The sequence below is a fragment of the Anneissia japonica genome, unplaced genomic scaffold (genome assembly GCF_011630105.1).
Source record: "Anneissia japonica isolate Jap-2015-1 unplaced genomic scaffold, ASM1163010v1 scaffold832_len162442_cov175, whole genome shotgun sequence".
NCBI classification, from domain to species: domain Eukaryota; kingdom Metazoa; phylum Echinodermata; class Crinoidea; order Comatulida; family Comatulidae; genus Anneissia; species Anneissia japonica.
The window spans coordinates 148,234-159,999 of record NW_022744507.1 but is presented as its reverse complement, the minus strand read 5'-3'; the positions used below and the strand labels follow the sequence as shown (position 1 = coordinate 159,999).

The following is an 11,766-nucleotide window of genomic DNA, read 5'->3' as shown; positions in this document are numbered from 1 at the left end:
TTTATAAGCTGTTCAACTGTAGGAACCATTCATAAAAACATGAACATTTAAGACTCCACACACTCCCTACAGTTATTTTTGAACTAAGACATGGAAAGAGTTTTTAAACCAAATTAGAATATATTTTATTAATTTTCAACCGGCAATGTTTAAAATCTTAAGCAAAACCCTGTAATATTTTTAGTTATTTCCACTGCGAAGTTATGTTCTCTTGCCTTGATCCAAATTAATTTAGTTCTTTTTTTTATATTTACATTTATATTTTTCTTTAAATACTGTTCAGTTTACTTTTATTTCTGATTTGCATTTCTTATATTTGTGTTCATGTGAATGTACAACCATGACTGCATAACTGAAAGTGCTATAACTTTAAAGATAGAATAAATATATTATACAAATAATGAATGTTTATGAGTGCAATGGGATGAATATTTTTATGAGCTGAATGGAAAATTCAATCTTTTAGCGAATGAAAATATTCTTTCCAGTGCTTGAATAAAAAACATTCATTATTTGTTTTATAACACCTAAAATAGATCCTTGTAATTTTGATATTTTATGAAAATAATCTACCCTTTTTCTAAATGGAACAGTCCAGCATCTTTTTAGCCAATCAAAAAATTGTATTAGGTTGAAATCATATATTCTAGGTGCCATGCAATGAAGCAAAACGGATGGAACGAAAATGCATGGATGGAATTAAAAATGCATGGTGGAACTAATTTTCCATGATGAGTGATGAAATGGGATAAATAACTAATGTCATGTGATACAAAAAACACCAATCTAATGACAAGGATTTATTATAGGTGTGTTATAAAAATAAACACTGTTGAAATGTATTGTAATTTGGATGCTAAACTGCTGTTTTGTTTTTTTTTGTATTTTGGAAGTGATGGAGGCCAACAGGTAGGCGTGATGATGTCACTGGTGATTGTTAGTGGTCTTCTTCCATTTGTTGTCTGGGCAACGTGTTGTCTTACTTCATTTCATCACTGTGGAGACATGTGGTAAATTGTGGCACTTATGATTCATTGCAGTCATTCACAACTACTGTACTGTAATCAGGCATTTATGATTCATGGCAGCCAATCACAACTATTGTAATTCAGGCATTTATGATTCATCGCAGCCAATCAAACCACTGTAATTCAGGCATTTATGATTCATCGCAGCCAATCATAACCCCGGTAATTCTGGCATTTATGATTTATTGCAGCCAATCTCAACCACGGTAATCAGGCATAATTCATTGCAGCCAATCACAAGTACTGTAATTCAGGCATTTATGAATCATCGTAGCCAATCACAACCACTGTAATCAGGCATAATTCATCGCAGCCAATCACAAGTACTGTAATTCAGGCATTAACGATTCGTCGCAGCCAATCATAACTATGACTGTAATTCAGGCATTTTTAATTCATGGCAGCCAATCATACCAACTGTAATCAGGCATTTATGATTCATCGCAGCCAATCACAACCACTGTAATTCAGGCATTTGTGATTCATCGCAGCCAATCATAACCACTGTAATTCAGGCACTTATGATTTATTGCAGCCAATCACAACCACTGTAATCAGGCATTTATGATTTATTGCAGCCAATCACAACCACTGTAATCAGGCATTTATGATTTATTGCAGCCAATCACAACCACTGTAATCAGGAATTTATGATTCATCGCAGCCAATCACAACTACAGTAATTCAGGCATTTATGATTCATCGCAGCCAATCACAACCACTAAAATCAGGCATTTAAGAATCATCGTGGCCAATCACAACCACTTTAATCAAGCATTTGTGATTCATTGCAGCCAACTACAATCACTAAATCAGGCATTTAAGAATCATCGTAGCCAATCACAACCACTGTAATCAAGCATTTGTGATTCATCGTAGCCAATGACAACCACTAAATCAGGCATTTATGATTCATTGTAGCCAATCACAACTACTGTAATTCATTGTAATATTTCATCAGTCAGCATTGCATTAATATGTTCATTCTTTCATTCAAAAATCACACTTGCAATCTAACTCTAAATTGTGAGGCACAAAATGCATACTGTATATAAATCATGATATAATGGAGATAAACTTTAAACTGTCTTGCAGTAATGCTAATATATAAAGAAGAATGTGCAAGTGTGAAAAAATGGGTCCCCCAACTGGGATTTGAACCTAGGACCTGCTGTCTATGCAGATGCCTTAACCAACTGCGCCATTGAGCCTTTTTTGAGAATTCAAATCTGATTAAATTCATACACATAGTTAGACAGCACTAGCTCTTGATGCATGGCAAATAACAGATCAATATGACACACCTTATTTTTTATAAGTATCTGATGACAAGGCAGGATCTTCAAAGGGATATCTTTATATGTGGCAAAGACAAGCCAAACCAGTCACTCGTCGCAAAAATCGATATTGTGTTATTAATACAGTGTTAGAGAGTAAAATAATAGCTCTAAAATGGTAAAAAATAATTCAAATCGGACATTTCCTTATAAAGTTACAAGCATTCTCATGCAGAAACTATCTTTAAATCTTTAAAAAGTGTTGTTTTAACATTGAAAATGGGGAAAATAACAGCATAGGATGGTGTGCAGATATATAAAGGTTAGTTTAGAGCAATAAAATAGATTTTTTTTAATTTGACATTTTAGCATGATTTGGCCTTTTTTTCTGAAAGACGATTTGCGAAGAGTGACTGGTTTGGCTTGTCTTTACCACATATTATACACTTTTTACATTATATATTAGATACTATGTCAAGGTAAGAAAAAATATGGCATGTCTAGTTGGCCAGAAATGGCACTCTAAAACTTAAATTTGAATACAATTTTATTTTTTTCTCCATTTTTATAAATTTAAGAAATTTAGGGGGTGGTGGTGGACTAGCTGGCTGTTAAAAAAAGTTGTATTTAACAAAAAAAAAATGTTTTAATTGTTAGTTAAAAGCTGCTAAAGTATTTTGAAACTAATGGTACTATATAAAGTTTTATTTAAATAATGAATTGTTTGTTTACTCCTCAGATTTAATTTGTGGTGTAACAAAAAGTTTTAAATGTTAGTTTAATTGTAATTAATTTTTTTTTTTAATTTAAAAATATAAATAATTTTTTATTTAATTAAGTTTCAATTCTGTAATTGGCAAAAGTATTTGGTTGTCAAACAAACCAATACAGTAAATAAATATAAGAATATTTACGTATTTGCAAGTCGTCATTGTATTCATTTCTGTCATTTTCATAACATTCAAATTAACTTGCGCATAGAAATTATTAAATTAAAAATGTGTGTACCCTAATTTTTATACTGGATAATAATATAAAATAAAAAAACTACTTCTATAAATTTTCAACTGTAAAATTATGGGTATACATTTTTAAATACACTAATTTCTAAATTCAAGTTGATAATTTTTATTAACTCCAAAATGAACTACTTAAAATATGATCTTAAGATTTTTTATGATTTTCAGTTTTTGTTTTTTGTTTTTTTTTAAACTGAGGTAACATTTGACATATATACTATATCTGGTATGTTTGAACACTCGCACAACACATGGAAAGCATTCGTAATACCAATTAACGATACGTCACAGTGGGATCTTGAAAGTGTTATTCCTCCCCTCGGTTGACTCCGCACGTTAAGAGCCCTCTTGGCAACATGGATAATTATGTGTTGACCTGTCTCTTATACACATCTAGATGTGTATAAGAGACAGCCTCAGCACCTTGCCTTCTCTTGTGTAAAATTCGATTTCCTGAAATTCTGTGCAAATCTCTTATGGATTCAGTACCAAGATCCTCTCCTATATTAAAGAATATCAGAATAAAAAACCAAACACATCAGTTAAATACCGGTAAATGAAATGGCACTGAATACATTCAAAATCATCAAGCTTGCTATTCATAAGGTTCATCAGTCATAAAATTAACTTACTACCCCATACCACACAGAGGGTCGCAAGACAAAATGAAGAAAATGGTTGGCTGTTCATGAAATAGGGGGAGGGGGGCAGGCACAAACTTTATAAAAGTTAAGTGGTGAACACCAGTTTGAAGAATTTAGTGGCAAAATGGGGAGGGTATGTCCCCCATGCCCCATCACTGGCTAGTTCTAATATAGAAAAAGGTTCATTAATACTTTTATAACAGGACCAGCATTCATAAGGTTCACTAGTCATAATCAATAAAATAAAGCGTTTGTTAGTTAAAAAACAAAATTTTAAAATAGTTTTGTCATTGCTTTGGGAAAAGCTAATAATAAATTATTTTATCATTATTCTTGATTTTGTTACTGATTATTAATATTTTTCTTACCTGAGAGAACATGATATTTTCGCATAGGCTTTAAAGGTCTCTGCATGCCTTCTCCCCGTTGTAAGCCGAGCCTAGAGTGCGTATCAGCATAAGAACTCCAAAAATTTAATTTATTTCCTTTACGAGTCAACACTGCTTGCATATCACTTCCAACCAGACTGTGACTTCTATTAATTAGTGCAGGATACCTTAAAGATGATGGCTGTAACCATAAAATAAAGTCTATAAACTACTGTCTTGAATTGCAAAGTATTACAGTATAAGCCTGTTTTCCATCAAGTGAACTTAAAAGCATTTGTTCGCTTCCTATGATTGGTTGCACCTTTATTCGCTTCGCAAAAAGTAGAAACAGTTTTATCAAATATTATTATATTATTGACTTTCAATATCATATATATTATGAATGCATTATTTTATTCCTGTATGTTTTTTGTCTATTTTTGGAAAATTTACCTATTGTTTTGATACGCTCGCTACAAGTGTCAAATATGTATTCTTTTTATTACCTCACTTGGCGTTCCTTTATGAGCACCCCTTTTAATCAAATCAATTTCTTGCCTTCAAGTTTGTTGATCTATTGGCTTTTTAAAATTTTTAATTTTAACAACTTAATTTTATTGTTGGATTGTTTGATTTGGAAGAAATTAATGTTTATTTGAATTGACTTGCTGAAAAATAATTATAGTTAAAGTTTATGGCACTATTGTTCCCCCACTTCCACAAACAGTTCTTTAAATATCATATACAGTAATCAGTAAAGATAACCAGCCAAAGATTAACAATGGATTTCCATGGCTCAGCACACACCCAGTGGGTGTTAACAGTTTAGCTGACTGGCTAAGCTGCCCTCTTGTGAAATTCTCTCGTATTACACCATAGAGCTATTAAATAATATTCTTATTATATCTCTATGTATTACACTTACATGTTCAACAAGTTTGTCCGAAAAAGATTTCTTGTAGAACGTACCAAAGTACCTTTTGTCGCTCATATTGATATCAAAATGAGAAGCGTGAAGTGTTGGACATCGACCTGACCTCATCCCTGCTGGTAGAGTTTTTGAACCTGCAAAAGCCTGCAATAAGAATGTTTGTGTTATTTACTATGTATGAGGTTGATTAAGAAGTTCATTTTAAACTAAGCCTACGCCGCACCTGAGCCTAAAAAAAAATTATAATAATGAATAAAAAAATGTGAGGTAAAAAATAATAGACGATGGTCTTTTGCCGGAGTTTCTATTGAAAAAAAAAAATTTATGCAGAAAATATTTGAAACAACGCAATAAACATTCATGATTAAAACCATTTACAGTAATTAAGGCCTACAGTACTTTATACAATAATTATTAATATTAATATTAATTTATTTATTAGGCCTATAATAAATATAAATTTAATTTTTTTCATAAATACAATTCTTCCATCATGATCCAGCCAGGCCTAAAATTAAAAAGACAGTGTATGGTCAGCTATGACTCGTATATTCTAAACATGAATTACTGTATTTACCGATTTTGAGGACGTTTTGTAGAATGTGCTTGCATCCGGTGATTCTAAATTAAAATTGATGGTTGTGCGATGCATCCATCTGTTTGAAGTTGGTTCCCGCATAAACATCGACGCAGACTTCCTCGTTTGGGCTCTACGTTCTTCATAGGGAGTTATCACCGTAATGTTTTCTGATCTGTTTGACAAGATTGTACCAGTAGAATGTCCCTGTCTGGACACATTCTGAACATTAGCCATCGGCTAGCAGAGTCAGACCCTGACTGCTACTTGCACTAAGTCACAAATCTGATTGTACCAAAGTGGAAAGAACACCAAAACAAAGAAAACCTAAATTACGCTACAGCCACAACTCACTTTAATACCCAACCCTTGTTTGGCAAGCAATTAATGAAAGCGTGGTTAACAACAACACACACTACCAAAACAACATCTGTTCAAAATTTGTTATATAAAAAAGAATTATTTGTTAAAATAACTTCTAATTAAAAGAAAAATTAAATTTAAAAACGATTTTTACACAGCAAATATTTTTATTAATAATAAGTTAACATACATTTTCATTTTAACGGTAAAATCTTTTATCTCTGAAAAACTTTAATATTATTTTGTCTGCTTATTCTTTACGTTTTGTAGCACGAGCGCCCCCTTGGCAACGATCACAAATGTAAAATTAATAGTAAAATATGTCCGTAGTCAAAAAGGTCCCAATAGGTACTTCATTTTAACTATCATGGAGGAAGAACATAAAGAGGAGGTAAGTTATGTCACTAAACAATACCTAGATCTTAGTTCTGTGTTTTGTGAAATACTTGTAAAATGAGTAAAACTGAAACAAGCTTTGTTATTTGTGTAGCTAGCCTCTAGCCTAGCCTACTAGGCCTGGCACTACTACTAGCTAGCTAGCCTAGGCTAGCTAGGGCCAGGCGGCTAGGCCTAGCCTAGTTAATTAACTTAATTAGAAACCATAATTATGGAAAAATAAATGGCTTATAATTTATATGAAAGTCAAATCATCAAAGAACATGTTAGTGTTGAATAATTGTAAGTTTTAAATATCAATTACAATCAATCATACAGACAGACAGCATTTATACATATTTAACTGGCATTAAATAAATTATTTAAATATATTATATGTAGGGTCCTTGGCCTATATATCGTTAGGGCCTATCCTAGGTAGACCAGGCCCAACTAGGCTATCGGCCCAACTAGGCTATCGGCCCAACTAGGCTATCGGCCCAACTAGGCTATCCTGGAGCTGTAAGGTCACAGAAATAGCCTAGAGACATTTAGTTTTTAAAAAAAATTTATAAATTATGTGTTGACTTGCCTAAATATTTAAACTGAATTTGTTTTAAACTCATTGCAGCTTTACAATAATTGATCTACTATAATGCTTTCTATTTTAGATGCCTGTAGTTGAGGAACCACAAGTTACTACAGAAGAAACTCCCACCAGTCAACAAGAGGCCACCAGTCAACAAGAGGCCCCTACAGAACTGGAAAATGGCAAAGACTCTCCAACAGCTGAGGTTGAAATGGCATCAGATGAGAAAAGTGTACAAGACTCTGAAAAAGGTTAGTTTTGTTTGACATGGTAAACATCGGTAACTACATTCCTCATAAAATTTATGTAAATTATTGATCATGGGCTGTGTTTTCATTTAGGTCTAGAGTTACTTCTTTAGTTGTTTGATATTATTTTATATGGTTACAACAAGGATAGTTTAAGAACTCATCTAGGAACCATCGTAATCTTATACATAACAATATCATGTCACTAAAATTTGGATGATAGAGTGATGCACTTGAAACCTCACACAAGTCTAGTTGAGAGCATCTACGTCACGAACGCGGACCAGATGTGTAATTTCAGAAGTGGGTTATTATGTAACTGATCAGTTATAAAATTATTTAAAATTGTTAAACTTTTCAAAAATGTTTGTCTCAAATTACTCATTTGCAGTTGTATAAACTATTATATGTAGGAGCGAGTTTGGCATGAGTGCATGGGTGTAGACTGGAGGGTGCATACCCCCCCCCCCCTCCCCCCCCCCCCCCCCATGGCAGCAAAAAAGTTTCAACTAAGGTGGTTAAAACACTAAAAATGACCCATTAAGTTATTATTGGAATAGGATTTTAGTTCCGCATATTTTTTTTTGCATCCAGTTACACATTTACAATTGAATTGTGTGAAGCATTTTTGTAAAATATAAAGTTTGGCAAACACTTTCTTTTAAATCCCTGTCTGAAAACAAGGAGGTGAAAAAGTTGCAGATGTAAACACTGACGCAGTAGAAGATGCCGATAATAAAGAATCCGAAGACCAAGAAGTCGAATCTAATGAAGCAAAGATTGAGGATGCACCAGCACAAGTAGCTGAAAATGGGGAAGATAAAGATGGAGGTAATGGTGAAGAAAATGATGGTACTACTGAAAGAAAAGAGGAAACTGAAGGTGGAGACCAAACCAGCCCAGGAGAAGGTTGTAGGCCCTATTCTCTGTTTCTTAAAATTACCTGAATATTAGAATGAACGATTTTTTTTTTTTATAAAACCCTGTGCAGACTGTTAAATTTTATTTGTCAAAAACATGTGACATGGCTAAATATGGTCATGATGACATCACATGACCATATGCACATCATGACTATATATGGGCATACAGTAGGGTTTTTTTATCAAATAAAATTTAAGTCTCGACAGGGCTTTATGTTATGATTTTATAAGGATTTTGTCAGAGCTCACCTGATATTAAAATTTATAATTGTGTTAAATCTAATTTACACAGAGGAAAATGAAGAGGATCAGGTGACAAAGACTGGGTCACAGCCTGATCCACAACAGCAGACAGCTGAGGAAGAAGAACCCAAGTCCCCCTTACCAGAAAGCAGTACTTTTGGTGAGGGTGAAAGGCCTGAGACACCAGTTGTTGCTGTTACTGATCCCCTGTCTAGAGAAGGTAGCCCTGTTCAAGAACCACCTCAAGCAATTCCACCAGGAACACCTGAAAGAATAAGTAAGTTTAGTAAGTCGCAGACAGCTGCTTTAATAAACCGAGGCTTCCCATCTCATGGTGGTATTATAGGCCATCCCAAAACCAGTGTACTGTCGCTGATTCGAAAACTGAGTACAGAAATTAGCATACGAACATGGCAGTATTGTAGACATTAGTACTGAGATGCTGTAATACTTTTACTCAAACCTTTGGCAATAGTAAGTCGATTCCAGTAACTGACACATCATATTTAAGCTTTCAGTCTAGCCCAGCCTAGCCTAGCCTAGGCCTAGCCTACCCCGCCCATGGTCTGGCCGAGGCTAAGTGGATAATATAAGAATTTTTTTTTTGGTCACTGATGCTTGTGGTATTAGGATGGCAAGCCTCAATGTGATTACATAATGATTTAGCCCAAACACTCAACATTTTTTATTTATTTTATTTATTTATTTTTTTCTTCAATAACAGGATCTCCCGTCATAGAAGAAGATAGATATGAAGAGGAGGAAGTAGAGGAAGAGGATCAGTTGGAGCCAAGAGAAAAAATTGTAGAACGCTATCAAGTAAGATTTTGAACTCCTGTATTTTAAATAGGAAGCCCTGGAGAACAGAGCATTGAAAATGGTCCTACTTTTTTGCCGTTTTCATTTTGAGTTTTCCACATGTAGGAAATTACATTGATGACATTACATTACGCTTTGGGGTGTTTATTGTTGAGAATGGTTTTCAGGGGACGTTTATTCGAGGGAGGCATTTATTTTTTTGGATTTAAAGTGTATAAATATTTTTTTAATTTAATTTCACTGTAAATGTGGAACTGCAACAACAAAAATTACCGTGTCAAAATGCCTATTGTGTGATCATACTTATTGATCCCTTTACCAGGTTAGATAAAATATTAATAGAATGTGTTGAGAATGATGTTGCTTCCATTAGTTTTGTTTACAGTCATTTGTGGGGGTGGGAGGGAGCGTGTTCATTCAAGGAAAAATAAACACCCAGGTTGAGGGAGGCATTTTTTCCAAGTGTGGCATTTATTGGAGGTGTTTATTCAAAGCAGGGTGTTATTTGAATATATGGTAGTTATTCCCTTTTGTTTATGTAAAGCACTTTAGCTTGGTTCCTATACATTCGTTACAGGCTATCGTTGACAGCTTTTGGTGATGCTGATTGATTAGTTGAATCAGGAAGCTTTCTCATTTGCGCCGGAGACTGCTACGCAATACAACGATTGCAATGAAAAATTGTAGCGATTTTAAGCAAATTAGGCTAGAGAGGCAACTTTATTGTATTATAAGATAGCATTATACCAAAGATACTAGAAATACAAGATAGAGCACTCGCATTGCAAAAATGAGGCAGAAATTGGTCTGTGGAGAACTCTATCTTGCGTTTCTAGTATCTTTGATTATACATATTCCAATTATTGAAATTCATGCCATCCTGTTGGGATTTGAATCAACACGATGGCGTGCATTTCAATACTTGGAGTATGTATTATACTATCTTATCTGTGATTAATCAGTGGACCTTTTGGTTATTGTAGTATGTGCTATAAGACTTACATATTATTACTGTATTGTTATTAAATCCTTGTTTATTTAAGGCAGCCATTGCAGAGCGAGAACAACTGTTGACAACCAATATGCAGTTTCAACACAAACTAGCCGAGTACTTCAGAAAGAAGAAAACTGATGACCAACGTCAAGAGATGGATAAGAATGTAACAGACCAGGAGCAACGCTACCTCAAATACATGTGTAAGTATTTAATTTACGTGTCTTTAGATCACTTATATTCATCTATTCTACACATGTACCAGCTTGAAAACTAGGCTCACCAGGCCCGTAGCCAGCATGCTTCAAGGGGGGGTTCTGGGCGTGGGGTCCAGGGGCCCGCCAAAGGGACCCGGGTGGGGTCAAGGGGGACAAAGCCCCTGTTGGGGCCGGGGGCGAAGCCCCCAAAGCCAGAGCATTTATACGATTTTAAAAGCATGTACATGTCATTTAAATGCATGTTCATGTATATTTAAATACTAAGACTACTTTTTCCAATACAGGATTTAGAACGTAAATGTTTATTGTGAAACAAACTTTTTTTTTTATTAAAAAGCAATGCTTAACATTTTAATGCTACTATGTAATGTTATCTCTAAAAATATAACTGGGATAAAATTAGCAATACTCACTAGGTGACTGTACTAAACACAGACCTTGCACATTATGAGATCGCTAAATACCAATATTAAAATATGGAGGTATGTAAAAGGTCTTTGCTTAAAAGAGAAATATTGCAAATAATATTTTATTTATTGCAGAAATGAATAAAAACAATAGGAACTGACAGCCCTAAATTTTACTTTATTACCAAAATAACTTAAATGTTAAGTTCCAATATATATATATAATTAGGGCAAGGAAAAATGTTATTATATTTACAAGTTACAGAACCATTTATGTAAATATACTTGCACAGTAATATTGAAAAAAACAGACATAATTATAATGCTACAAATGTACACGTTTAAGAACCAGTTTATGTAAAAAAATTAGCACAGTGAAAATAAACAATAATTTAAGAGCTGTCTTGGTTTAAATGAGATATATTGAGAAAAAAATAATAAATATATTATTATGAATAATGTCAGTTAATTCTGACGAAACGTGAAAAGATTACCAAGTATATTTCCTTGCTAGCCTAGGCTCGATTACAAAATAAATAATAAAATCGTTCGCAAATAATAGACCTCATAGGCTACGACCCTACCCTACCTAGCAACGCTAGACCTAGGGCCTAGGCCTAAAAAGTACACCGGTCCCGCCGCCAGGCAGTATCATGAGCATGTGGTGAAAACAAGGGTGAATTTTCTAACTTCTTAAATTTCGTGATTTCTTCGTTGCTGGCCTTGAAGCAAAAAAATCAGTT

At 33.9% G+C, this 11,766-nt stretch overlaps 3 protein-coding genes across 9 annotated transcripts in view; 2 read left to right on the top strand and 1 right to left on the bottom strand.

Annotated features, from left to right (window-relative positions):
* Positions 1-2,507, top strand: part of LOC117119673 (transmembrane protein 220-like) — an 8,230-nt gene extending 5,723 nt beyond the window's left edge. For 5 of the 7 annotated variants that reach the window (XM_033264510.1, XM_033264514.1, XM_033264513.1 and 2 more), the window contains exons 7-8: positions 894-1,010; positions 1,220-2,507. In XM_033264510.1, coding sequence (XP_033120401.1) covers positions 894-1,010; positions 1,220-1,238 — 136 coding nt within the window. In that variant the 3' untranslated portion in view covers positions 1,239-2,507. Of the gene's footprint in view, positions 1-893; positions 1,030-1,100 lie in introns of all 7 variants that reach the window. The other 2 variants (XM_033264512.1, XM_033264515.1) reach the window with 2 other exon arrangements.
* A 1,181-nt stretch (positions 2,508-3,688) lies between these two features.
* Positions 3,689-6,266, bottom strand: LOC117119666. Its single transcript, XM_033264504.1, has 4 exons — positions 5,845-6,266; positions 5,262-5,411; positions 4,337-4,538; positions 3,689-3,825 (listed from the first exon to the last, which is right to left on the bottom strand). The coding sequence occupies exons 1-4, from the start codon at positions 6,079-6,081 to the stop codon at positions 3,689-3,691; spliced, it is 726 nt and encodes a 241-aa protein (XP_033120395.1). The 5' UTR covers positions 6,082-6,266.
* A 241-nt stretch (positions 6,267-6,507) lies between these two features.
* Positions 6,508-11,766, top strand: part of LOC117119667 (coiled-coil domain-containing protein 96-like) — a 10,993-nt gene continuing 5,734 nt past the window's right edge. The window contains exons 1-6 of the mRNA XM_033264505.1: positions 6,508-6,598; positions 7,254-7,422; positions 8,104-8,328; positions 8,635-8,862; positions 9,310-9,404; positions 10,448-10,601. Of these exons, the coding sequence (XP_033120396.1) occupies positions 6,575-6,598; positions 7,254-7,422; positions 8,104-8,328; positions 8,635-8,862; positions 9,310-9,404; positions 10,448-10,601 (895 nt within the window). The 5' untranslated portion in view covers positions 6,508-6,574. The remainder of the gene's footprint in view (positions 6,599-7,253; positions 7,423-8,103; positions 8,329-8,634; positions 8,863-9,309; positions 9,405-10,447; positions 10,602-11,766) is intronic.